The sequence below is a fragment of the Podarcis raffonei genome, chromosome 16 (assembly GCF_027172205.1).
Source record: "Podarcis raffonei isolate rPodRaf1 chromosome 16, rPodRaf1.pri, whole genome shotgun sequence".
Lineage (NCBI taxonomy): Eukaryota > Metazoa > Chordata > Lepidosauria > Squamata > Lacertidae > Podarcis > Podarcis raffonei.
Window position 1 is genome coordinate 13,869,996 of NC_070617.1, and position 27,028 is coordinate 13,897,023.

At 48.2% G+C, this 27,028-nt stretch overlaps 1 protein-coding gene across 7 annotated transcripts; it reads left to right on the plus strand.

The window, feature by feature from the left end:
• The first annotated feature begins 1,319 nt into the window (after nucleotides 1–1,319).
• SLC29A2 (solute carrier family 29 member 2) lies at nucleotides 1,320–26,373 on the plus strand. 7 transcript variants are annotated; one of them, XM_053368412.1, is made up of 14 exons: nucleotides 4,099–4,217; nucleotides 6,592–6,727; nucleotides 7,766–7,871; nucleotides 12,199–12,280; nucleotides 13,924–14,111; nucleotides 15,499–15,638; nucleotides 17,096–17,230; nucleotides 19,220–19,317; nucleotides 20,171–20,255; nucleotides 21,411–21,589; nucleotides 21,726–21,831; nucleotides 23,060–23,145; nucleotides 24,834–25,033; nucleotides 26,235–26,373. In XM_053368412.1, exons 3-14 carry the CDS (start codon nucleotides 7,843–7,845, stop codon nucleotides 26,344–26,346), a joined length of 1,440 nt encoding a protein of 479 aa, XP_053224387.1. In that variant the 5' UTR covers nucleotides 4,099–4,217; nucleotides 6,592–6,727; nucleotides 7,766–7,842; the 3' UTR covers nucleotides 26,347–26,373. The 7 variants fall into 7 exon arrangements, with proteins under 7 accessions (XP_053224388.1, XP_053224386.1, XP_053224387.1 ...); XM_053368413.1 differs by lacking the exons at nucleotides 4,099–4,217; nucleotides 6,592–6,727 and adding an exon at nucleotides 1,320–1,393; XM_053368411.1 differs by lacking the exons at nucleotides 4,099–4,217; nucleotides 6,592–6,727 and adding an exon at nucleotides 1,343–1,440.
• The last annotated feature ends 655 nt before the right edge of the window (nucleotides 26,374–27,028 follow it).

Genomic DNA, 27,028 nt, shown 5'->3' on the forward strand with positions numbered 1-27,028 from the left:
ATAAAAAAGAGTGTACCCTCCCCACCACACGGAAAATCCCCCCATGTTTGTGTGGGCGGACTAAGGAGCAGATTTGGGTGACAGTCGGTTGCTTGGGTGCCCTCTGCACGGGCTTTAGAAAGGTACCTGCTCCTGACAAATCCCCCATCCTGCTTTCCACCATGCTTGCTGCTCACAGGGCTCCACAGCTGCCACTCAGGTAGGTCATCGAGCTATTGCCCTTTGTTCCAGCCTATCAGTGGACAGTGCTGATGATACTTGCCTTGCCCCGTGCACTGGCAACCCACGTATGCAACTAGAGGGAGGACACAGTGGAGGGTTATGAAAATTATATGCGCCGATTGGTGGGAAGCTTTTCTCCCTTTCCCATAATTCCAGAACTGGGGGGGGGGGGGGCACCTTGTGAAAATGATTGGCAGAAAGTTCAGGGCAGAGAAAAGGAAGTCTTTCTTCACACCACACCGTTTGCTGATGGTACTCACTGCCACAAGATGGGCCTCTAGCTGAAGACGGCTTATAAAAGGTTTTAAGTAAATGCATGGAGACACGGGCTATTGGTGGCTACTGGTCACGATGGCTGCAAGCTATCCTCAGGATCAGAGGTACCGGTAGTTACTGTGCATCAGCAGCAGTAGCTAATGCTGCCGCTCTCATGCTGTGCTTGTGGACCTCCGTGGGCATTTGGCTAGCTGCTGCATTGAAGCAGACTGCTGTATAGGCGGACCACACATCTAATTGAGCCGGGCCCCTCTTGCATCCTCAGGACGTAAAGTCCAGTACCTTCTTGAGAAACATGCTGGAAATCACCTACAGTTCCTCTGCAGGAGGAATGGTTTGCCAATGTGTGGAACACGCCTTTAGCTGAACACCTGGCCAGACATAAGACATACAGTCTGGGGTCAAGCCCAGTGATACAGTTTTGATGCAAACCGGTCTCCATTTCTTATTACATAAATAGGGAGAGTCATATAAGTGCTCCTCCTACGACTCACACCTCGTTATCCTTGGGCATCTTAAAAACTTGGCTATATGTAACTGCAGCTCTGTAATGTATTTTTTTATACTGGAGATGCTCCACGTATGGTGGTTATGTCTTATCTTGTACAAGTGTTTATGATAAATCAATAACAATTTTAAAAGAAGAACAACCTGAGCTGAAAGTGTCCCACCCCCTTCTTCTGCTCCTGCCCTCCTCCCTTGCATAATAAGGCCTCTTAGTGCCCTCTGCTGGGTTAGAGAAGGACTTTGCAAGAAGTCACAGCCTCCCAGCCATCACCTCTTGGCGGGAACTTAAACGGAAACCTCGAGAAGAACAGAAGAACTTCCCTTTCTCACTCACAGCAGCTGTGGCTGTGGCATGCAGAGCGCCATTACCAAGGAATCATGCTGAACGGTGAGATACATTGCTTTGTTTAGCCCTGCCTTCCAGAAGTGACAAAAGTAAGTGTGTAAATAACCTCATTTCAGCTTGTTTTAAATTGTGCAACTTGTTTCATAATTGCATAGTTCCATTCTCCTGCAGTAGCAATAATAATAATAATAATAATTTATTTATTTGTACCTTGCCCATCTGGCTGGGTTTCCCCAGCCACTCTGGGTGGGTTCCCACAGAGACCAAAAATACACTAAAATGTCACACAACTTCCCTGAACAGGGCTGCCTTAAGATGTCTTCTGAATGTCAGGTAGTTGATTATCTCTTTGACATCTGAAGGGAGGGCGTACCACAGGGCGGGCGCCACTACCGAGAAGGCCCTCTGCCTGGTTCCCTGTAGCTTTGCTTCTTGCAGCGAGGGAACCGCCAGAAGGCCCTCGGCGCTGGACCTCAGTGTCTGGGCAGAACAATGGGAGTGGAGACTCTCCTTCAGGTCTACTGGGCCGAGGCCATTTAGGGCTGTAAAGGTCAGCACCAACACTTTGAATTGTGCTCCGAAATGTACTGGGAGCCAACGTAGGTCTTTCAAGACTGGTGTTATGTGGTCTCAGCGGCAAAAACTGGAGCTAAGCCTGGCTACCTGCAACTGAAACAACCACAGACTCTTTCCATGCTTAACCCTGCTCCGTTTCCTTCTCCTTCATCTGTTCCTTCCTGCGCGCCAGATTTCTGATTGTAAGATCCTCAGGGCAGAGGCCACCTGCCTCCTTGTACTCTGCACTTGCTGCACTGATGGCATGCCCAGAGGGCAGAGGGGACCAGGATGGCATGAGCGGTTCTGGGAACCAAATCCTATAAGGATTGGTTAAAAGAGCAGGGCATGGTTAGCCTGAGGGAGAATAAGTGACTAACCCCAGAAGAGCCTGACGGCTGGATCTAGTCCAGCATCCTGTTCTCACGGTGGCTAACCAGACACCCTACTGGGGAAACCTAAAAGGAGGACCCCAGCAGCACAACAGCAATTCTCCACCCCTGTGAGTCCCAGCAACTGGTATTTCCTCAAAGAATCCTGGGAACTGTAGTGCACCCCTCACTTTCCAGCACCCTTAGCAAAGTATGGTTCCCAGGATTCTTGGAGCAGGGTAGGTTTAAATGCATAGTGTGTTCACAGTCATAGAGTGCCCCCCCCCCAGAACTGTGGAAATGGTAAGTAGCAGCCAAGAGCTCAGCAGCGGAAAGGCCAGTGCAATGAGGGGCTCAGATGCAAAGACTCCTATGAATATATTAATATTACATTGTGGTGTAAAAGACTCGCCAAGGGGTGAGGAGTGGGGAAGGATGGCGAGTTCCAGCCTGTTCTCCATAAGAAAGTAGGCTTGCAGTATCCGGGGCCGGCCCACCCATGAGGCAAGGTGAGGTGATTGCCTCAGGCGGCAGGATTCACAAGGGCAGCAGATCCTGATGTAGCTTTTTCTTTTCCCCACCCCTTTGTTCCTGGTGTAGAACTTCCTTCACCCCTTCTTCCACGGCAGGGAGGGTGCGTGTGCCATTTTGGGGTCCGCCTCAGGTGCCAAAATGTATTGAGCTGGCCCTGGTAGGATCAGCTCTAAAAGCCCACAGAGCTCCCACATCCAGTTTCCCATAGATGCCACTGAGAAGCCCAGAAACAGGGTGTGAAGGCAACAGCGCTCTGTCCATCGTGTGTCTCCACAGGCCTTTAAGGGAAGAGTGCGGCTGGACACGGAAGTTCCATTTAGATTTGCTACGGGAATCCATGCTCTAGTAACATTGGGCTTAGACTGCTGTAATGCACTCCACAGAGGGCTGCCCTTGAGGGCTGCCCAGAACCTTCAGCTATTTTGGAACACGCCCACCAGAGTGCTGACATTTGCGTGGACTTGTATGACACCAATTCTCAACGACAAAAGACCACAGTTTGGCACGCAAATCATTCTGATTCAACTTGTGAATTGTGATGTCAACATTTAGGTTTCTTAAAATTTTCAATTTCGGGCCCATCCAGATTTTCCTTTGCCATTTTTAAATTAGCTTTTATTAAAGCTTTCACCGTGTCGCAAAACAAACAAATAAACAAGGAAAAGGTCATATGGCATCTCCATTTCCGATTCATAGTCTTCTTTTTTTTACAGTTTGCCACCCATTCCGTCACGTAAAGTGCTGATTCTCTGAGCTTTGAGAAACGGCATTGAAGATCTGAAATAAAAGTAAAATATTGCCTGGAACAGATAAGATGCAACAAAAGCGAATCTGTGTAAAAAATGCGCCCCTCAAAATTCAGCGCTGCGACCCAGATAGGCAGCTGCCGGGTTGGCCTAATTGCTAGCGCCGGCCCTGCTGGTGACAACTGGAAAGGCCCATTTCCCCCCCAGAAATCCGCTTTGCTCCGTCGGCCGCCTCATCCCCCCATTTCCCCCCTTTGGTCTCTGCCTGCCGGTTGGCTCCGCCGGCCATTCTCAGGGTGCCGGCGGACAGGCAGACCGAGAGAGGGGTGGGGAGAGGCGGCCTCTTTCCCAGGCGCGCTCCTGTACGCAGACTCCGAGGCCGGCTCCTCCTTGATCCTCCAAGGGCGACGGCGGCAGAGAGGCTCGCCTGTTTCGCCGGCATCTCCAGCCTCATGGAGGCGAGGCCAGGCAGCTCTGGTAGCGGCGGCAGCAAGCAGCGCCGCCCTCGGGGGCTGGAGCTCCGCAGAGGCAGGTGAGCCCCGAGCGCCGCGAAGAGGTCCGGGGGTGCAGGAACGGGAGGAAGGATGCCCGAGCGTGCTCCCAGGATCCGAAGCGAAGTGACTCTGTATTGCATAGGAATATGACCCTTCCGAACTCAAGGTAGGGCCTCTGGAAGAGGATGGCTTAAGAAGAAGATTTCGAGGGCCTGGGGGGTGGGGGAGACGAAAACAGGTGCAGGGGCTCAAGCCTAGCTTCTTTTTAAAAAATGCCTTTTCTAGAGATCAGTCAGAGACGGGGGGAAAAAACATTTTCAACATCAGGGTGCAGTTTTAGAGCAAATAAGCACACAGGACTTTATCGTGGTCCGTGTAGCTCTGTACTGTTTACACTGACTGGCAGCAGCTGTCCAAGGTTTCAGGTGGGGGGACATTCCTAGCCCAGCCTGGAGATGCTGGGGATTGGACCTGGGGGGGGGGCAATCTGCTTGCAAGGCAGATGCTCTACTACTAAGTGACTAGCAAGAAGCAGCTGTGCCCCTGAACTTGTGCAGAGCGCCTTCCCTAGCGCAGCCTGTATCTTTCCTACACCTAGGATGGGAGGGGGAAGATTGCCAGGTGTTGAACCTGTTTTTCAAAACTGACCCTTCCAAACTTTCTCTCTGGGCCACCAGAGGTTATTCGGTGGAATCCCAGGCACCAGAAGCCACAGGAGGGGAGAGTGCTCTTGTGTTCGAATCCTGCTTTCAGGTTTCCCATAAGTACTTGGCTGAACCCTGTGAGAGCAGGATGCTGGACTAGATGGGCCAGCAGGCTCTTCTCCTGTTATTATGGTCTTTTGACCCCTGAACTGTGAGCCGGTTCATAAGAAGAGCCTGGCTGCTGCATTAGTCCATACCTCCAACAATGGACATTCAGAGGCACACTGCACAGTGTTGGTAGAACATAGCCATTGTGGCTCATGCCCATTGATAGCTCTGTCCTCCAAGAATTTGGGAAATACTCTTAAAGCTACCCAAGGCGCAGGAGGGCAGCATTCTCATCTAAGCAACCACCTCATCTCAGCCGAAAACTACAGGGAGACTCCTGACCTAGATCAAGCCTGGCTGACTCTTTGCATCTCCCCCTTGGTTAGACAGAACTAGGATCTTTCCTTTCAAGAACTTACTTCCTGCAATAAACGTAGCTTTCTTATTGCCCCAAATTCAGAGTCCTGGTGTGATTATGTGCAAGGTAAAGAGTGATGCCTCAGCTGGGCTCCTCTATTCTGTTCGACTTCCTAGTGCTTTAACTGCCCAATGCTGACAGATGCTAAACCAGAACAGGAGAATAAACTTGTAGAAAACAAAAGTAAAAAGGCAGACCAAAAAAAATGGCTTGATTTTATTTCATATGCTATAAAAAAGCACAAATTTTGACCTCCTGTGACCTGTGGACAATTATTGACAGATACATTTATTTGGTGCTTGATATGTGGTGGAATTAACTTTTTTCTTTTCTTTCTTGGACATATTTCTGAGACTGTTCCAGGGGGAGGGGGAAATATTATTTGTTTCCTTTGTTCCTTGCCTTGTATTACCTGTGAAAGATAAACGAACACTTAATTAAAATTAAAAAAAAACTGCAGAGGGGGTGGAATTTGAGAGGAGGAGGGTAACCAGAGGCCATTGTCAACAAAAGCATTTGCAAGGGTGAAAACCTCCCATGGCCTTTGACCAGGCCTTTGCAAATTCCTGATTGGGCAATCCCAAATGTTGTTCGAAGTGTATAATGTGGTGACTAACAGACCTTACCTGAGCAGTCGGCTGAAGTTTTTGGAGGGGGTGATAGCAATGTGAGTAGGCTCTCTGTGATATCTTTTCCCAGGGTGAATTCCAGTCTGTGCATCTGGATTTAAGAGGTTATGCTTATTCCGTTTACTTCCTTATTTTTCTTGATGCAAAATAACCAGGAATTTACATTAACTCTTTAATGCCTATTTGGGGCTTGAAGTTTTGGAAGGAAGAACCAGATTACTCTGTTTCGTGCTGGATTGCTTGTTGTTGCTTTTTTAAAAAAATCAAGTTAAAATGTATACCTAGGTTTTTGGCTAAAATGACCCCTAGAGTACTGTAGAAATATGTCTATAATGTATCTATTTAAGTTGTTTTAAAATCAGGAGAAAACCAGGTAAAACTAGCATGCAAATAACAATTATTATTATTTATTAAATTACAATCACAAATGTCCAGCATTAGATATAATAACAAGCCAGCTTTCCTAACCTGGGTGCCTTCCAGATGTTTTGGACTACAACTCCCATCAGCCCCAGCGATCACACTTTTGCTGGCTGGGTCTGATGGGTGTTGTAGTCCATTAGGTCTGGAAAACACCACCTTGGCAAATGCTGTAATGGCAAATTCCCTTCCATTTTACACACTTCCACACTAGTGCTTAAATTCTTTGCCCCGCAAGCCCAGGCACTGAGGAGGGGCAGGGTCCAACTCTGCACATTCTCAGAGACACTCACGCCTTTGTCATTGCTACACATTTTGCAGGGCTTATCCTGGTATTCAGAACAGACCTGAGGCCTTGGAACATAAGACGAGTCCTGAAGTTGGGTTGGGCCAAAGGCCTATGCAGTTTTCCAGGATGCCTGTTTGGGCCTGAACTAGGACCGATTCCGTGCTTCGGGTCAGTTGTCTTTCCTCCTTTGTCAATCTTTGAATGCTTTGTGTCCATCCCTGCAGAGTGTGAAGCAGTAATAAAGAGGAGAGTGTCTCTGAGCATGTGGAAGAGTAAGACCCTGCCTCTCCCTTCTGTTTTGTGGCTTGAGGACACTCGTGGCCTCCATTTGTTGAAGGCGCGGGCAGGATAACGGTTGTAGGGCTTCATCTGACTCAGCCTTAGAGCCATAGCTCAGTGGGTTAGAGAGTAGTGCTGATATGGCTAAGGTTGCAGGTTCAATCCTTAATGTGGGACAGCTGCATATTCCTGCATTGCAGGGGGCTGGTCTCGGACACGTTCCAACTCAACAGTTATATGATCAAGGCAGAATATAGGAAGTAGTAACAGAAAAAGAGTGCCTCTGGGAGCATGCAGAGTGCATTTCTCTCATTAGGGAATCTCAGGCCCAAGGGCTAAATGTGACCCTGCAGCCTTCCCTATTGGGTCTTTCAAATTCATGGTCCTCACTGGCCTCGACTATGTTTGCTTGTCTGCAAAATGTCCTTGAACTCTGAGAATGCCTCTCCTGAGCCTGGATGGAGGACAGAGAGGGGTGTGTGCAGAAGGGTAAAATTCGCATTTGTTGCTTTGCACACTTTTGCCTCTGGCCCTGTCAACTGCTGGCATGTCGCCATTGGGCTGGAAAAGACTCCCTACCTCTGCAGCAGTGAGCAGTTGCATCTGATCCACACATGTCACGAGAGCAGGGAAGCGGGCATCTCAGCCGTTCCCTGGGACCACTGGTCTGGGGATCTTTCTCTTGCAGGGTGAGGCAGGGTCCTGTCAACCCTTGGGGCGCTTTATTGTGCTTTTTTTGCACAGATCTGGGGTGTGCAGTTCCTCCTGCCTTTCATTGCTTTTTCAAATCCCCTCTTTGAAAGCTGGAGTTCTCAGAACTCCCGAACGCTTGAGATGGGCATAATCCGAGTTTATTAGCTTTTTCGTCCTTCGTGGATGGAGGCAGAGTTTTCCCTTCTGTTACTACTTTTTTCAATTCCTTTTCAGGTGCAGCTGTGCTTTGACAGGGGCCAGACTCCTGCCACTGTTCCTGCCTCCCACTTAGGGGGTGTAACTGGTTCCCGATGGCCTCTCAGGTGACCCCCAAGGACTCGTAAGTATCAAAGCCCCGTGAGATCTGACTTGAGGAGAATATACTTTGAAAAGAGCTGGGATAATAAGCATCTTAACCCTCAGAACCACTTGCAGAGACTGAAACGTGAGGATAATACCTGGGATGCCTTTGAGCATATTGCTTCCTGAGCCTTTTGGGTAGGGATTTTGTAACATACACAAGAGTCCCGAACGTGACACCCCCTCATAGATGAGTTACTGTTTTTCATGTTAGAGGGTGGTTTATTTATTTGTTGTTGAGTTAAACAGAATCCCTTCTCAAGCAGAGGTTACTCATGGGCCTGTGGGGTGTAGTCGAGTGTGGTGGGCCAGAGTGGGGAGAGCTCTGGGTTCAAAATCCATGAAGCTTTTCTTTGGCCCACCATGGCTTAAAAGTAAAGGGACCCCTGACCATTAGGTCCAGTCGTGACCGACTCTGGGGTTGTGGCGCTCATCTCGCTTTATTGGCCGAGGGAGCCGACGTACAGCCTCTGGGTCATGTGGCCAGCATGACTAAGCCGCTTCTGGTGAACCAAAGCAGCGCACGGAAATGCCGTTTACCTTCCCGCCGGAGTGATACCTATTTATCTACTTGCACTTTGACGTGCTTTCGAACTGCTAGGTTGGCAGGAGCAGGGACCGAGCAACGGGAGCTCACCCCGTCCCGGGGATTCGAACCGCCAACCTTCTGATTGGCAAGTCCTAGGCTCTGTGGTTTAACCCACAGTGCCACCCGTGTCCTTCATCATGGCTTATGGGGAGGATAAAATGGGATGATCTCATGAGCTTCTTAGGGGATTTGTAGGGTACAAAGGTGGTTAAAAAAACACCTGAGTGTCTGACTAGGACCTGAGAAACCAGGGTTCAAATCCCCACTTGGCCACAAAGCTCACTGGGTGACCCTGGGTCAATCACTTCCTCTCAGCCTAACCTACCTCACAGGGTTGTTGTGGGGATTTAATAAGGAGGAGGAGAACAATGTACATGACCCTGAACTCCCTGGAGAAAAAAGGTGGGATATAAATGCAATAAAAAATAATAAATTTGCCCGTGTTTGCAGAACTGCAATGAACCTTAGAATCATAGTTAGAAGCAGTTGGAAGCAGAGTCATACAAATCATAGTTGGAAGCAGAGCCTACACAACACAAAACACTGTTGCTGTATGTGTGTGCTGTATATATATATATATATAGTTTTATTACCTTATATTTTGGAAATGTACATCCAGGTTTTTTTCCTTTAAATTTTTTGGGGGCCCCCAAGAGAGTGGGGCCCTAAGCTATAGCTTGTTTAGCTTATACATAAATCTGGAACTGTTCATATGCCACCCATCTGACCGGGTTGCTCCAGGCACTCTGGGTGGCTCTCAACAAAATATTAAAAACACAATTTCGTTATACAGAGTATAGCCGTTGAAATGAATGGACCTAAGTCAGTCATGCCCACTGATTTCAATCAAGGGTCCCTCTAGATGTTGCTTTTATTGCACACTCTTGATGGTATCGGTGCAGTGAGACACAACCTCACTTTTCAGTACTGTTTGCACCTGCCAGCGTGGGCCAGCATTCAGGAAGGATGGGATTTAAAGCCCAGAGATATTTGGAGGGCTGCAGGTTCCCCCACCCGCACTCCTGGATGAATACATTCCACCAGAATCTGCCCAGTGGCATGGATGGGGAAGGGTGGAGCGGGACCAAAGGGGCAGAAGAATGAAAATCCGCAAACCCCAATTAGGAACGGTTGAGGGAGTTGGGTAGGTTTAGCTTGGAGGCGAGGAGACTGAGAGCTGATACAATAACCATCTTCAAATATCTGGAGGATGTTGTCACATGGAAGACAGAGCAAGCTTGCTTTGAGCTGCTCTGGAGGGTAGGACATCAAACCAAAGGATTCAAATGACAAGCAAGGAGGTTCCAGTTAAACATTAGGAACATTTCTGAGGGTAAGAGCTGCTTGACAGCGGAAGGTGGTGGCCTCTCCTTCATTGATGATTTTTAAGCAGAGGTTGGATGGCCACCTGTCAGGGATTATTTAGCTGTGATTCCTGCATTGCAGGGGGTTGGACTAGATGATTCTTGGGGGACCCTTCCAAACCAGTGCCAGATTTACATATAAGCTAAACAAGCTATAGCTTAGGGCCCCACTCTCTTGGGGACCCCAGAAAAATTTAAAGGGAAAAAAACCACTGGGTGTACATTTCCAAAATATAAGAGAAAAAGCATATTTTGTTTTGTGCAAATGGCTTTAGATACCTATTAGGTCCTATAAATTACCATATAGCATATATTCAACAACAAAAACAGTGGCAATTTGTTGTTGACAAAGGACAGCTGGACATATAAAGGGTCCCATTACCTTCAGTAGCTTAGGGCCTTATTAAACCTACCGTATTTTTTGCACCATAACACTCACTTTTTTCCTCCTAAAAAGTAAGGGGAAATGTCTCTGCGTGTTATGGAGGGAATGCCTACGGGTGGCATGCCTACGGATTTTCCTCCTCTAAAAACTACGTGTGTGTTATGGTCGGGTGCGTGTTATAGAGCGAAAAATCCGGTAAATCCGGCCCTGCATATGAATAATAAAAATCATTATGAGTTAGTTAGTTAGTTGGATGCAGCCCATTATTTCTGCTCTGCACCTAACACATTTTTTCCGTTAACTCCAAATTGGACCAGTTGTATAAGCCTCCCCTCCCCAGTTGTTTTCAGTTACAAAATGCAGCTGCCTAGGTGTGCCTTCTTGGGTTTCCTTCTCCGCATACTCAGGTATGTGTTTGGGGAGGGAATGGAATGTTTCACACCTGGATTAGTCAAGTTGCACGAGTTACTTACGGTATAAGGATTAGAAGTGTTGAGTTTCCAGTTTTCTGGGCAGGTGCACAGATTTCCTTTAGGTATCCTATTCCCCTCCCCGGTGCTGCCACAAGTGCACTGGCGAATTAAATCTTCCACTTCCCTTCTTTTAAAAAACAAAACAAAACAGCAAACAAAGGAATCGGTTCCTCAAAACCTGATTTTCCTGTCCAGAAATGAGCACGGGGGAGGGAACGCTTTCTTCTTGGCGCTGTGCTCCGTTTGTGTGCCTGGTGGGGGAGGGATAAGAAGATGGGGTGGTAAATAGATTAGCAGGGAGGAGGGCAGAAACCGCTGCCAGGCAAGGCCTTGTCGTGTAGACATGCCTTTGGCTTATTAGATTAACACTGTCGCTCTCTTTCTCTCTCTGCTTCAGATCCAGCCTTTGGTAACCTGGGGCGCTCAAGACACTTTGGACTACAGCTTCAGTCAGCCCCAGTGATGGGAGTTGTGGTCCAAAATTTCAGGAGGCAGGGGTGGGAGAAACCGTCAGTTTCCTTTGCCCATTTTGCCCATGTGGAGTTTCCGCCTCAGTCGTCATGTTGGTGGTTGGAAGCCCTCGTGAAAATTCATGAGCATATTTCTGTAGGCAGTTTTGCCTAACAAGAGACATTTTTGCAAAGCCGTTTCCCCTAACCTATTGCATTTGGGCATTATATTTAGATACGCACGTTAATGCACATTTGTATGCGCGTTTCTGCACACATGGCTGGGGAACTGTGCTGCAAAATTGGGAAGATTGCAGATTTCAAAGCAAAGCTGTATTTTGGTTCTTGCATTGCTCCAGAAACCCCAAAAGCAGGACCTGACTACCCTTTTGACTTCCCCTGATCTCCCTCACCTAGTGTCACTTTGAGCTGTTGTAGGATACTCAAAGGGTGGTTAGGCCCAGCTGCCCAGCCCTACTCTGAGCACTGTGACCACAGTTACACAGTGTTCTCATGGAGGGGAAGCATTGCAGGATGTTACCGGTGGGCTTGGATTGTGGTAATTATGACCCACCTGCCTGGCCTGAATTGTTTTTGACTCCTTTTTGAGAGGGAGGGAACGTAGAACGCTTGCTCTGCTTACAGAAAGTCTCAGATTCAATTCCCAGCATCTCCAGTTAAAAGGGATCAAGAGACAGGTGGCGGCTGCCTGAGACCATGGAGAGCTTTGCCAGTCAGAACAGGCAGTACTGAGTCTGATCTAGCCCTAATTTTTCAGAATCTTGAGGGCTAGAATCTTTATCACTCTTTTTTTAAGCAGGACTATAGCTCAACGTTAAGACTGCTTGCTATGCAATCGGGGCACCTTCAGTTAGGAAGGATCAGGATCAGCAGGTAGTTGGTGATGGGGGAAGCCCCCCTTGCTGGCTCAGACACTGGAGAGCCGCTGCCAGCCAGAGCAGGCAATACTGCGCTAGATGGACGAGTGTCCTGATTTGCTCCCAGCTGCATCTGTTTAATGGCTGCTTCTCCTCTCCCAACCCCCAGGTTCCATTGTGTGGGGATCATCTTCTTCCTCCTTGGCCTGGGAACGCTCCTGCCCTGGAACTTCTTCATCACGGCCATACCGGTGGGTCCTTTGCTTCAGGCACCTTCTTCTCTGGGCATCTGGGGGGGGGGAGAGACACATTTCCAGGGCTGAGCCCCAGCACAGGGTTGGGATATGAATACTGTAGATGCTCAGAGAGGATATCTTTATTAGATATTATCCTTCCTCCTTCACTTTTGTGAGTTCAGCAGAAGGCATCCTTTTGCAGATTAACAGGGAAGCTTGGATATGCTAGTTTTAGCCTTTTGAGTTTAAGTACAGTGGTACCTCGGGTACTTCAGGTTACAGACTCTGCTAACCCAGAAATAGTAGTAGGTTAAGAACTTTGCTTCAGGATGAGAACAGAAATCGTGCTCCAGTGGCGCGGTAGCAGCAGGAGGTCCCATTAGCCAAAGTGGTGCTTCAGGTTAAGAACAGTTTCAGGTTAAGAACAGACCTCTGGAATGAATTAAGTTCTTAACCCAAGGTACCATTGTAATCCAAGATGCTTTAAGGCAGACTGCCTTCTCCCTTGTATTTCCCCCTTTTCTATCCCTTAAAATAACAACCACACAAACAGTCTTGTAAAAGGTAAAAAAAGAAAACATTTACTCACTCAGAATACTTGTTGAAGAGTTAACAGATACAGCAGCTTTGTCCGGGCAGGCTTAACATGGTAATTCAGTAACAAAGACATACCGGTACTTAGGTCTAGCTTAGCAGATGTTCTTATGTTGCTGGCATGGTGGAAAGAGATAGGAAGAGTAAGAGAGGGTGCCCAGGCAGAGTGGGAGCGTCTCTCACAGAAACCTTTCTAGAAAACTTGCAGGAAAACTCTGTGAGCTTCATCTCCTGTCGTGTGCCTATCTAGCAAAACATGAATTGACGTGGTTAAATATCCCACGTGCAGCTCACGCCTGGAATCATCGCCCTTGTTGCTCACTCACTTCTTTGCATTTCTTGCTCTTCAAAATAAGAGGAAACTCTGAATCCAGCTCCGCTCTAAGGCCATTTCCCCAGGATGAATCAGGCTGCATCCCTGGATCCTACTTAACCTGGGAGCAGGAACGGAAAGGATAGTCTCCGTTTCACACGGATGAGTTCATTCACAAGACCTTTCCATCCCATTCTGGCATCAGTCCATAAATTATTTGTTAAAAAAAAGCACCTGCACAAATATACGGATTGCTCTTTGCCTATCCGACCCTGCAGTTCCACCTTTGGGGTGCTCAGGAGGAGAAAGAGAGGAAATGGAAGCCCCATTGTGCTGGTGGCATGCAGTGATGGAGGCAGTTTGTGATGGCAGCATGGCTTCCTGTTGCTTGGTACTTTGAGGAAACAGGTCGAGTTTTGGGCTTAGCTCACCATAGCCAGCCCTGGAACATCCATCGATTGTATAGCATGGCAGGGATAAGCAAGGTGCAGTAGAGCATGTGCAAAGTGTCCTTGCACCATGCCTCAATCAGCCTGCACACATGTGGGTTGAAAGGGGAAGAGCTTTAATGGTCCAACAATGTGTGTTGTATTTTTATCCTGTGAACCACCCTGTGATCTTGTGATGAAAGGGGGTATATAAATATCTAATGAATAACAATGGTGTAGGGCAAGTCTGAGTCCCAGCCCCTCTCTTCCTGGGGAATTGAACACACAGACACCGCTCACACAGAGTATAACCTTCTTTTCAGTATTTTCAGTCTCGGCTCGTTGTGGGGAACTGCTCAGCTGGCAAGGAGGAGGATGGGAACTGGACAGGCCTGGGACTTGAACCCTCATCCCACTGCAGTGACGACTTTAACTTCAGCAACTGGCTGGCTCTTCTTTCCCAGCTGCCTCTGCTCCTCTTCACCCTTCTCAACTCCCTCCTCTACCAATGGTGAGCTTCCTGCTCCTCCATCTTGGCCCTGATCCCATGCCCAAGACGGGTGTTGCCCACCTCTGTCTCCACACTCTCCCAGGTTCCCTTTCTGGAAGCGTAATCTCCAGATTCCCAGCTTTCATTTAAAAGAAGGAAAAGCAAGTGTCTGTAGAACCTGAGACGTGAGGCAAAATGTACAGGCCTGCTTCCCCCTTCCACTGTTTGACTTTGCCCCCACCTATGTGTCCAAAGTGTTCTCTATAAACTGCGCTATAAGGGGTCAGTCACAACAAAGCCTTGATTGTGCTTGCAACAGCCCTGTGAGGTAGGACCACTGTTGGTTCCATAGTACATATGGAGAGTTGAGGCAGAGAGAGGAGAAACTTGCTTTGTTTTGAGGGCCGCCGCTCACTGGTAGAACATCTGCTTTGCATGCAGCAGGTTCTGGGCTCAATCCCCAGCATCCCCAGGTAGGGCTGGGAGTGTCCTCCACTGAAACCCTGAAGAGCCACTGCTGGTATGTTTAGACAATACTGAGCTAGGACCAACGGCCTGACTCTGTATAAGTCAGCTTCCTACTTAAATCAGCCCTTTATTCAGGACCATGTGGACCAGAAACTTACTTCCTTCTGAGACGAAGGGTCATAAATCCATGGTGGAGCCTCTGCTTTGCATGCAGGAGGTTCCCAGTTCAATTCCCGGCATCAGTGTTGAATCCCAGAATTGTATTGTTGGAAGGGACCCCAAGGGTCCTCTAGTCCAGGAATCTCAGCTAAGACATCCATGACAGGTGGCCATCCAGCCTATGCTTAAAGAACTCCAGTGAAGGAGAGTCCACAACCTCCAGAGGCAGTCTGTTCCACTGCCAACAGCTCTTAAAGGTAAAGGGACCCCTGACCATTAGGTCCAGTCGTGGCCGACTCTGGGATTGCGGTGCTCATCTCGCTTTATTGGCCGAGGGAGCCGGCGTACAGCTTCTGGGTCATGTGGCCAGCATGACTAAGCCGCTTCTGGTAAACCAGAGCAGCACACGGAAACGCCGTTTACCTTCCCGCTGGAGCGGTACCTATTTATCTACTTGCACTTCGACGTGCTTTCGAACTGCTAGGTTGGCAGGAGCTGGGACCGAGCAACGGGAGCTCACCCCGTCATGGGGATTCGAACTGCCGACCTTCTGATTGGCAAGTCCTAGGCTCTGTGGTTTAACCCACAGCGCCACCCCAATGGCTCTTACGGTCAGGAAATTCTTCCTGATGTATAGCTGGAATCTCCTTTCTTTTAACTTGAAGCCGTGGGTTCAGTTCCCTTCCTTCCCCGCATCTCCCAGCTGCTCAGCCCCCTCCGACTCTTATCTAGGCAGCACAACCTTTAAGCATTCATCTTTCTCCTTTCCACCCCTGCAAAGCATTCCGGACAAAGTGCGAATCCTGAGCAGCCTGATCGGGATCCTGCTCCTCTTTGTGCTGACGGCCGTCTTGGTCAGGGTGGAGATGCCGGCCCAGAGTTTCTTCTCCATCACCATGGCAAGCGTCTGGTTCATTAACTGTGAGTTCTGCATGGCCTGGGTGGGGCCTGGCTGTCCCTCCCAGAGCAATAACGCCATTGCCGTCTGCTCCCGAGCCCTGCGGCAGATCTGTAACCTCCAGGCTTTGAGTTTGGAGAAGAGAATGACCAAGAGCCAGTCTGGTGTAGCGGTTAGAGAGTCAGTCTAGGGCCAGGGAGACCCAGGTTCAAATCCATGCTTGGCCCCAAACCTTTTGGCCAGCTGCTGTCTCTCGGTCTGAACAGCCTCACAGGGTTGTTGTGAGGGTAAAACAGGGGTGAGGAGAACCATGGATCTGTGGCTCTGAATTTCTGGGATGAAAGGTGGAGCAGAAGTGTAACTTCGATGTAATTTTAAAAGGCTGAGGGGAAGGGCCGTATGTGCTTAAATTACAGGAAGGCAGGTTGAGGATTAGGATGGTAAGAACAGTTTTATAATCATAATTATAATAATAATTTATTACTTATGCTCCACCCATCCGACTGAGATGCCCCAGCCACTCTGGGCGGCTTCTATCAGAATATAAAAGAACACGACGAAACATCAGACGTTAAAAAGCTTCCTGATACAGGGCTGCCTTCAGATGTCTACAGAAAGTTTTATAATTGTTTATCTCTCTGGCACCTGATGGGAGGCCATTCCACAGGGAAGGTGCCACTACCAAGAAGGCCCTCTGCCTGGTTCCCTGTAACTGCACTTTTTGCACTTTTTGCCAGAAGGCCCTCGGCGCTGGACCCCAGTGTCTGGGCTGAATTATGAGGGTGGAGATACTCTATATCCTATACAGGGCCAAGGAGCGTCAATTTTATTCAGGCTAGTTTTCTACACAAACCCCTCTTTATCCTCCATCCAGACAAGCAAGAGATCAAGGCCAGGCGAAAACACTTGAGGTGTGAATCAGGGCCAGTGAGGGGGTGTGGCTTGGGGAGAATTCTGAGGGCCAGATAGAACTGGAGGGCCACATTTGAAACCCTCCCCTCCGAGACCTCAAGTTCTCCACCCCTGGACTAAACAGCCTACAAGTCTCCTTCTAACTCTGTCATTCTAGGACTGCAATCTAAGAAAAGGTATCTGTTGTTGTTGCTGCTGCTGCTGTTCACCCACCCTTTACCATACAGTCCTAGGACAGGTGACAGCAATTTAAAAATGCCAGTGTCGAAGGCCGGGGTAAAGAGGTGCATCTTGAGCCTATGACAGAAACTGTCTTCTGAAGATGCTGGACAAGGGAGGGAGGGAGGAAGTTGCACAACTTCCTCTGGCTGTGAGGAATGATCTCCCCTGAGGGATTATAGTTCTTAGTGCTTGGGAGAAAGGGGAAGGTTGCCCCTCCACAACCATGGTCTTAGTCCCAGTCCTGGGTGTGTGAGCTTATAAGGAAGTAAAATGCCACTAAGCATGTTGGCTGCTGACCTTCTCGCCCCCCAAACTCCACCTTCTTTCTCTCCTCTCCTCTCTCCAGCCTTCTGCGCCGTCTTGCAAGGCAGCCTCTTTGGGCAACTGGGATCCTTCCCTCAAAGCTACAGCACTCTCTTCCTGAGTGGCCAAGGAATGGCGGGGACCTTCGCAGCCACCGCCATGTTGCTCTCCATGGCCAGTGAGTATCATGAGGAGGACGAGGAGTGGGTGGGCTGGAGAGCAAGTCCTCTGAGGGCCCGTTGGGAAAGTGCTGGGAAGGGGGGGCGGTTTGCATGGAGAAGAGAAGATCGAGGAGGCCGGGGGGAAAGGAGAACCACCTTCAAATATCTGAAAGGGGTGTCACGTTGAAAATGGAGGCAACCTGTTCTCCGTTGCTCCAGAGGGCCAGTTTAGAACCATACAGTGGAATTCGCAGGGGAGCAGATTTCTGCTGAACATTAAGACAGAGGTGAGGAATGTCCAGCCTGTCTGTGGGCCTTAATATCCCCCTACCTGTGGGGCAGGTAAAGACATGGAGGGGTCAGGTTTACAGCTGACCACCAGGGCTTCGGAGTGCCCCGCAGGGTGCTTGCAAGCATCAACATTCAGCTGACCATCGGCCTTTTTCAGAGAGCAGCATGAGACACTCTGATGGCTGCCTCAGTTCTGTGCAAGCCCTGATGACCAGCTGATTGTTGCTGCTTGCAGTGAGCCCCGGACGGTGAAGCCCAATAATCAGCTGGTTTGTTGGCGCTTCAAAATGTCACACACTGCACTGGACCAAAAACAGGTCATCTGATGTCGTTGTGGCATCAGGTGATTGACAGCTGGGCACCCCCACCTCTCCATCTGTCAAACTTGATCTACAGGGGTGGGGGAGAAAACAGTAAGAGGCACCCAGCCGTGCAGCAGGCTGCCTCAGGAAGTGCTGGGCCCCCTTTCAGGAGAGGCATTTTAATAACAGCAACTTCAGATTGCCTGCCTTTGGCTGATTAATGTGGAGCGCCCAGTGGGTCTGAGGCGGAGCTGCTTTGTTGCCCTCCAAAATACCACTTATATTTTACTTATCATCTATTACATTTATGTCCCACCTTTTATCTTCCAAGGATCTCAAGGGGGCTTAAATGCTTCTCCTCCTCAGTACGCCTCACCCTTCTGAGCCCACTTGCCTGTTCATTCCTGCCAAAAGCACACATGCATTCCTTAGGCCCAATGTGAAGTCCCCACTCCGCCCCCAACTGCCCCTTTCTCTGTAGGCTTCTCACTTCTTCATCTCTCTTCCCCACCTCTTTCTTCATTCAGGCCTTTGCCTCTTCCAGGAACAAGAAGAAAGGACCTCTGAGGTGCACCAAGTTATAATTCGTTGGTGTTTTGAATACAACCTGCATCACGGGGGGAAACGCAGCAATGCTCTGTGTTTTTCTGTGCGCTCTGCTGCAATGTGGCTGTGGCACCCCTTACCCACCCACTCCCCAGCTCAGTCTCATGGCTTGCCCAGCACTCCTGCCTTTAATTCCTCCTTCCTACTAACTCCTCTCCTGTCCCTCACCCCCTCCTATGTGAGAATTCCTTCCTCCTGCATACAGAGTTATCACTTCTCTTTCCAAAACTGCCCCCACCCTTCTCCACGTTCTGTCTTGAGGCATCTTCACCCCAAACATTTGTGAGCATTCCGTGACATGACAAAAGCTCGACTTGTTATGTACTGAGGTTCTCACCCTGTGCCAGTAAGGGGATACTGTAGATAGTTATGCAAATAAGGGATTGAAAGTGACGTTCAGTGATTGGATAGTTTTAGAAAATTGTTACAGTTACGTTGTACTGGAGCTCTATATAAACAGGCTGACTGAACCCTTCAGTTCAGTTCTGTTCTGGCCTCTGAATAAACAAGAGCTGTTTGAAGAATCGCTGTGTCTTCTGATATGTTCACCCACAACTTAATACGACTGGTGACTGGTGACTGGTAGAGGTTCAGAGGTGACGGGACAGTGTTTAACTGTGGGCTTGTTTGTTTGCATTTATGCCAAGATGCATAGCAGGGTTGTGGGGAAGGAATACGATGCAAGTTCTAGCAACTTACTCCTCACCCCCACGGGCTGTGTCAAAGCCCTGTGAGTCCAGAAGGGTAGCCCAGAAAGCGCTCTCTGTAGGCTGCCCATCCTCATCTCATCGTTCTCTGGCTTTTCAGGTGGCGTGGATGCTCAGACCTCTGCTTTGAGCTATTTTGTCACCCCCTGTGTTGGGACCCTGATCTCAATCATCTGCTATATCTTGCTGCCCCACAAGGTGAGACAAAGCCCTCTCTCCCATACCCTGGTTTTGCAAAATAAGAGGGAGCTCTTTCCACTGGGTTTGAGGAGGAGAGGAAGAGATTTGTAAGCACTGGCATGGTCTAATCCACTTAAAAAGCCAACTGGGCTAAAGCGATGTGGACAATCATGATCTCTTCCCCTGCACCATGTACACATTTCCTTATTTTCACCTGTTTTGTACAGCAGACAAACTGCTCTCTGGGTGCTTATAGACTAATGCGATCTTCAAGCGGGATTCATTCACACATTCTGACAAATTCAGGTTGCACTATTAAAGTCAATTTGGCACTCCTGTGCAACAAACTCACTCCCCACCCCCTAAAAATCTGACTTCTTCTTTTTGCATTGCATTGCAATGCTGTCTACCCCCACACCACAAATTTGAAATAAATAAATTGCCAGCGTTCTCTAACCTCCCCACAAACTTTATGCAAACAAAGCTGGGTTGCCTGGAAGTGACATTGGAGAGAGACTGAGTTGAGAAATTAGACCAAGGGTACATATTGATATAGGAATGTATTAGATAAAATGTAATGAAATATACAATAATAAGAGTACATTCATTTGTAAAAAAGGAATATACAAAGGGATAGACAGGAAGTCCAAAGTGTTGGTACAAATATGATTTTGGAATAGTTTTTTGTTCTTGTTTTCCTTTTCCTTTTAGTATATAAACTTTGTATACATGTTGAAAATGATAGTATAATAAGTCTTGTGATGTAATATGATAATGTTTACCAATGTAACATAAGAACTTTAATAAATAAATAAAACTAAACAAAAAACACCCTGCCATCTGCAACCACGGCTCCCTTTTTTCTCTGCAGGATTTTGCTCGCCACCACCTGCACAAGAGAGCCCCGGAAGAGCCAGGCTATGAGCTGGAGACCAAGGCGGGGCTTCTTTCCCCTGGTAAGCAGCCTCCCAAGTAGTGGGTCAGCCAGGCTCCCCACTTGAGAGTTCTTCCCAAATTGTGGAACCAATTCACAAATTTAATAGTGGAGCTTGTAGGGCAGGGTGGGGGAATGTTTGACCCTCCAGAGGCTGTTAGACTCCCAACTCCCAGCAGCCCCAGCCAGCAAGACCAGGGATTAGGGATGATGGGAGTTGTAGTCCAGCAACCTCTAGGCCAGGCTTCCTCAACCTCGGCCCTCCAGATGTTATGAGACTACAATTCCCATCATCCGTCACTACTGGTCCTGCTAGCCAGGGATCATGGGAGCTGTAGGCCAAAAACATCTGGAGGGCCGAGGTTGAGGAAGCCTGCGCTAGAGAGCTACACATTGGGCACCCCAAGTGTATAGTTAAGTCTCCCTCTACCTGGCTGGCATCTAGGCAGTTTAACTTTTTCGTAAACCGCTTTCAGGGTTTTGTTTTGTTTTTTTAATAATAAAGCAGTGTATAAATGTTAAGAAGTAAATAAATAAATTGCAAGGTTTTTTTAGAAAACCCTAAAAGCTCAAATGTTATTATTATTGTTGTTATTATTATTATTATTATTATTATTAATTAAAGGTACATGGCAACCCAACAACAGAATTCCTGATGTAGTCATAAAAAACACCCCTTACTCAATACTAAAATAACCCCCAAAATATAATAATATTGTAATTATTATTTGGAAACGGAAGCAATTACTGTATTTTTTGCTGTATAAGACTCACTTTTTCCCTCCTAAAAAGTAAGGGGAAATGTGTGTGCATCTTATGGAGCGAATGCAGGCTGCACAGCTATCCCAGAAGCCAGAACAGCAAGAGGGATTGCTGCTTTCACTGCGTAGCGATCCCTCTTGCTGTTCTGGCTGCTGAGATTCAGAATATTTTTTTTTCTTGCTTTCCTCCTCCAAAAACTAGGTGCATCTTGTGATCTGGTGCGTCTTATAGAGCGAAAAATAGGGTACTTACGGGTTTTCAGTGTTCATGTTCCAAATCGTTAGGCTTCCGAGACACTCGAAAACTGAAGTTCTACTGTGTGTGTGTGTATGTGGCAGAGTAGAAGGCAATTAGAGCCTGTAGGTCACTTGACTCTGCCACGTGCTAATTGGCTCCTTTTCTGTCCCGCCCCCAGAGGATGGCCTTGGCCCTGTGCCGGGTGCCACCGAAGGAGGAGAGCCGCTGAGCTTGAGCAATGGGATTGCCATCGCCCTGGAGCAAGAAGACTCAAAATGCCCCCTGGAGATTATGAACGGGAGCAATGGGGCAGGCCTGCCTCCGCCGAAACCGTCAGTCCTAGGTGTGCTCAGGAAGGTAGGGACTGTGGCCGGAGGGGTGAAGTAACAGGAAACACCAAGACTAGGGTGGGTGGGGGAATGGAATAGCAAGGGTGCTGGCGAAACCACAACTTCCTCACATTGCTCTCTCTTCCTCTTCCTCCCGGTTATAGATTTGGCAGATGGCCCTCTGCATTGTTATGGTCTTCTCCATCACTCTGTCTGTGTTTCCCGCCATCACTGCCAGCGTCGCCAGCACGTCAGAGAACGAAACCTGGAGTGAGTAATGGGGGGGGGGGTGTCCAATGGGGGTGGTGGAAGGATGAGGAGGGTCCCAGCTGGCTAGAGGCAGTTGAGAGCTGGAGCCCCACAGAAAGGCCCACAGCTCAGCAGTAGAGCTGCCTTGCATGTAGAAGGCCCCAGGCTCAGAAGTCCCCAGTAGCACTGCCATGGAGGGCTTGGAGAGACCCTTGTCTGAGGCCCTAGAGAGACACTACCTTTGCAAAACAGACAGCAAGACTCGGCCTTCTCGGTAGTGGTGCCCGCCCTGTGGAACGCCCTCCCATCAGATGTCAAGGAAACTAACAACTACAGTGGTACCTCGGGTTACATATGCTTCAGGTTACATACGCTTCAGGTTACAGACTCTGCTAACCCAGAAATAGTGCTTCAGGTTAAGAACTTTGCTTCAGGATGAGAACAGAAATCGTGCTTCAGCGGCACGGTGGCAGCAGGAGGCCCCATCAGCTAAAGTGGTGCTTCAGGTTAAGAACAGTTTCAGGTTAAGAACAGACCTCCGGAACGAATTAAGTACTTAACCTGAGGTACCACTGTATCCAACTTTTAGAAGACATCTGAAGGCAGCCCTGTTTAGGGAAGTTTTTAATGTTTAATGTTTGAAGTTTTATTCTGCTTTTAAGGTTTTTTTGAAAGCTGCCCAGAGTTGCTCCAGCCAGATGGGCAGGGTAGAAATAATAAATAAATAACTTGTTGTTGTTGTTGTTACTAAGGCAATTGCTTACCATCCTAGAAAGATGGCTGAGGCTCAGGGATGAAGCACTTACTCTGCTTGCAGAAGGGTTCCAACATCTTTAGTTAAAAAAGGATTGTGTAGGAATTTTCTCTGCCTCTGTCCCCAGAGAGCCACAGCCAAGAGTAGACAATATTGGGCTAGACCAGTGATTCTCAAAGGGTGTGGCAGGAGAGGCTGGCAAGTGTGGAGGGAAAAATCAAGGACACCTGGGCTTAGTTCACACCCGGCATATGAGAACTTCAGTTTTATTTATATTTAAAGAAGATTTGCGTACCACTTAATTGACAAAAACCCCTCTAAGCGGTTTACTGAAACGGTATAAAACATTTGTAAGGAAAATCCCAATTAAACCAAACTTTTTAAAAGTAGTAGACATAAAACGTAAGTAAAACCAGATTTTTCAAAGCAAATCTAATTACAGGTTAGTGTTGCCTTCATCTCCCTCCTATTTCTCTGTCTTTTTCTTATGCTTAGGGAAGTTCTTCACTCCTGTCTGCTGTTTTCTTCTGTTCAATGTCATGGACTGGCTGGGCCGCAGCGCTACCTCCTATTTCCTCTGGGTAAGTGTTGGTTTCTGAAGTGGGATTGGCTTCACGCTGTCCAAAATCAGGGTGACTGTTATGACTATCTCTGGATGAACTCCAGAGAGGCAGCAGTGTTAACCTCCCATAACGAAAGCAGATAAGGCATGTGGCACCTACAAGACTTTGATTTCAAGGAAAGCTTTTGTGGGCTTGGGCCACTAAACTCAGGAAGCCTTATCTCACACTTGGCAGATTGTTATAGCAGGTGGAGACCACATGTGACCCACCAGGTCTCTCTGCCCGGTCCTTGGGACTCTCCCAAGTGTTTTTGCTTGGACAGGAGTCCTTGAACTCTTGCAATGACTCTTCCTAGCCCGGATGGAGGATGGAGTTGAGCATGCATAGAAACTAGCCTAGTGTACAAAGGTAAAAATTATGTTTGTTGCTCCTCCCTCTTTTGCATTTGGCCCTGCCTGCGACTGGCATGTGGCCCTCAAAAGGTTGCCCAGAAGGGAATATGCTGCCCTTGCCTTGAAAAAAGTTCCTCGCTCATTACATAGGAGTATGCTTGAATCCTAAGATCTTCTACTCTTTTTGAGGCCAGGCAGGTTTTATTTACCGTATTTTGCCGTGTATAAGACTATATTTTTTCCTAATCTTTTAAAGTTTAAAATAAGGGGTTGTCTTATACATTGATAGTGCATAGTGCATTTTCTTAATTTTGAGCCCCCCAAAATAGTGGGCGTCTTATTCACGGGGGCATGTTATACAGTGGTACCTCTGGTTGCGAATGGGATCCGTTCCGGAGGCCCGTTCGCAACATGAAAAGAGCGCAACCTGCAGCAGCACATCTCTGCATGCGTGGGTTGCGATTTGCCGCTTCTGCACATGCGCGTGACGTCATTTTGCACTTCTGCGCATGCGCGAGCAGTGAAACCCGGAAGTAACCCTTTCAGGTACTTCCGGGTCACCACGGGACGTAACCTGAAAGAACATAATATGAAGCAGATGTAACATGAGGTATGACTGTACACGGAAAAATACAGTACTTAGACATCTTTTAATAATAATAATAATAATAATAATAATAATAATAATAATAATAAAAATAATAATAAAAATATTATTTGTACCCCGCCCATCTGGCTGGGTTTCCCCAGCCACTCTGGGCAGCTTCCACAAAGACCAAAAATACACTAAGATGCCACACATTAAAAACTTCCCTGAACAGGGCTGCCTTAAGATGTCTTCTGAATGTCAGGTAGTTGTTTATCTCTTTGACATCTGATGGGAGGGCGTTCCACAGGGTGGGCGCCACTACTGAGAAGGCCCTCTCCCTGGTTCCCTGTAGCTTTGCTTCTCGCAATGAGGGAACTGCCAGAAGGCCCTCGGCACTGGACCTCAGTGTCCGGGCTGAACGATGGGGGTGGAGACGCTCCTTCAGGTATACTGGGCCGAGGCCGTTTAGGGCTTTAAAGGTCAACACCAACACTTTGAATTGTGCTCGGAAACGTACTGGGAGCCAAAAAGATCAAGACGTTCTTATGAAGTTAAAATAATGATGCAGAAAGAATTATGAAATAGAATAAATAAAAAGAAAGAGAAAGAAAGAAAACTCTAGTAGGTTTGTGAGTATGGAGGTCCGCAGCCATCACGTCATAAAACGAGACCTTTGGACATTTATTAGGAAATAGGGTAATGAAGCTGCTTTTTGCTCTCCCCAGCCAGAGAAGCATCTTCGCCTGCTCCCTGCGGTGGTGGGGCTCCGCCTGCTGCTCGTCCCACTCCTGCTTCTGTGCAATGTCCCCCAGCGGGAATACCTGCCCATGCTCTTCCACCAGGATGCCTGGTTCGTCCTCTTCATGGTCGTCTTCTCCCTCTCCAATGGCTACTTCGTCTCCCTCACCATGTGCCTGGCGCCAAAGTGAGTGTGCTCTGAGCGACGTCACCCCTCCTGAAACATGCAGAAGCAGCATTATGAACAGGGGGGTGTCTGCAAGAGTGGATCGCTTGTTCTCTTTACAGTGGTACCTCGGGTTACAGATGCTTCAGGTTACAGACGCTTCAGGTTACGGACTCTGCTAACCCAGAAATAGTACCTCAGGTTAAGAACTTTGCTTCAGGATAAGAACAGAAATCGTGCTCCAGCAGTGCAGCAGCAGCAGGAGGCCCCATTAGCTAAAGTGGTGCTTCAGGTTAAGAACAGTTTCAGGTTAAGAACAGACCTCCGGAACGAAGTAAGTTCTTAACTCAAGGTACCACTGTATTTATTTCGCATTGGGGCATTGGCACCTTGTTGGCAGCCCCTGGTCTGCACTAACCAGCAGTGGCTCTCCAGGGTTTAAGGCAAGGGATGTCTTGCCAAGCCCTACCTGGCAAAGCCGGGGATGTTGAACCAGGGACTTTCTCCATGCAAGGCTCCCTGAGCCACCACCATTCTCGAAAAACAGGTAAAAATGCCATCTCCCTGAATTCCAGTTGTGAACAGCAGGCCCTCAAATTATTCTGATTTTTGTTGTGCTCCTCTTAGGCCACACCACACACTTAAAGCACTCTCTTATACCACTTTAATAGCCAATTAGTCCTGGGAAATGTAGTTTATACAGGGTGCAAGGGGTTGGACTAGATGACCCTCGGGGGTCCCTTCCAACTCTGTGATTCTATGTAGCAGTGACCCACACATTTTGGCACCCTCTGAACGGCAGAAGCATCCCAACATGCCCTGTGAGTGTTCTGCGTAGGACATAAAGCTTAAGACACTTTTGTGATCTTCTTTGAGAACAAAGTAATTGAAATTGAGTTTTAAAAAGTTGTATTTAAAGGCCGTTCATAATTGGAGGCTGCAAACTGTAGCTTCCATGTGCATAAATCCAGCCCTGGTTTCCTCTCTGGGTTGGGCAAAGAGGAAGGGCCTTTTCCACGGGTGTAGCCAGGATTTATGTCATAGGGGGGCAGGTTTTACGTTGGGGTGGCAGAACCAAGTTATCTGAGATGCAGTTGGTCAGTTAGTTATTTTTATTTATTTACTTGATTTGGGGAGCAAATACCCACCCCCCTCACCCCTTGGCTTTGCCCATGGCCTTTTCTGCCAGATTATAAATTATCTTCTCTGTTTCCGCCCCCAGACAGGTGCAACCACATGAGAGCGAATTGGCAGGAGCCATCATGACGTTTTTCCTGGCGCTGGGTCTCTCTTGTGGAGCTGGGCTGTCCTTCATCCTCAAGGCCTTGCTCTGATGTCCAGGACTTGCTGGACCTCGGCAACAGCAAAGACTTGAAGACTTGAGGAGAGGCTGGTTGCCCTTCTCTCCCTCCCAGGCGTGCCCTCTGTGTAGCAGCTAATATCCTTCTGGGTAGCAAAGTGAGCTTCTGCCACCATCTTCCAACAAAGGGAACTGCTCTTTCTGGTTTTTCTTTCCTGTATATGCATAAGTTCATGTTCGCTCAGCTACCCTACCAGGAACCTGAATGTATTTTTTTTTTAAAGACTCTTGGACTTTTCTGAAAGATTCCTGGATTTTTACCAAGCCTAGGGAAGGCTGTGGTACAGAGGGGGCATTTGCAAGCCCCCTTCCTGCATCCCTGGAGGTGGAGGAGTCGCTCTGCCTCTCCCTATTGTGCCTGGCTGAGGACGCACAGCAAAGGGGGATTTTGCAATATCCTCACACGTATTCTTGCTCTCTGAAATATACTCAGAGTCGCAAAGTGATTTCATGCTGTTTATTCAGCTCATAGTGGTGAGGAGGAATGAATGAATGTCCCCTCAAAGTACCTGCTTTATAAACATTATTTACACAATGGGCTGCACATGATTGGCTAATTCCGGAATTCTACTGTAAGCCAATCAGGTTGTGGATTCACTTCTATCTGGAGCATGACTGGGTAGTTCCTGCCAACCAATCATACTGCTGCATTGTTC

Excerpts from the sequence above, each read along its gene's own strand:
- SLC29A2 (XM_053368413.1), top strand. The coding sequence starts at position 7,843 with ATGGCCTCTCAGGTGACCCCCAAGGACTC. Across the intron at positions 19,318-20,170 it reads ATATCTTGCTGCCCCACAAG|GATTTTGCTCGCCACCACCT; the intron begins GTGAGACAAAGC and ends TTTTCTCTGCAG. Across the intron at positions 23,146-24,833 it reads CTACCTCCTATTTCCTCTGG|CCAGAGAAGCATCTTCGCCT; the intron begins GTAAGTGTTGGT and ends TGCTCTCCCCAG.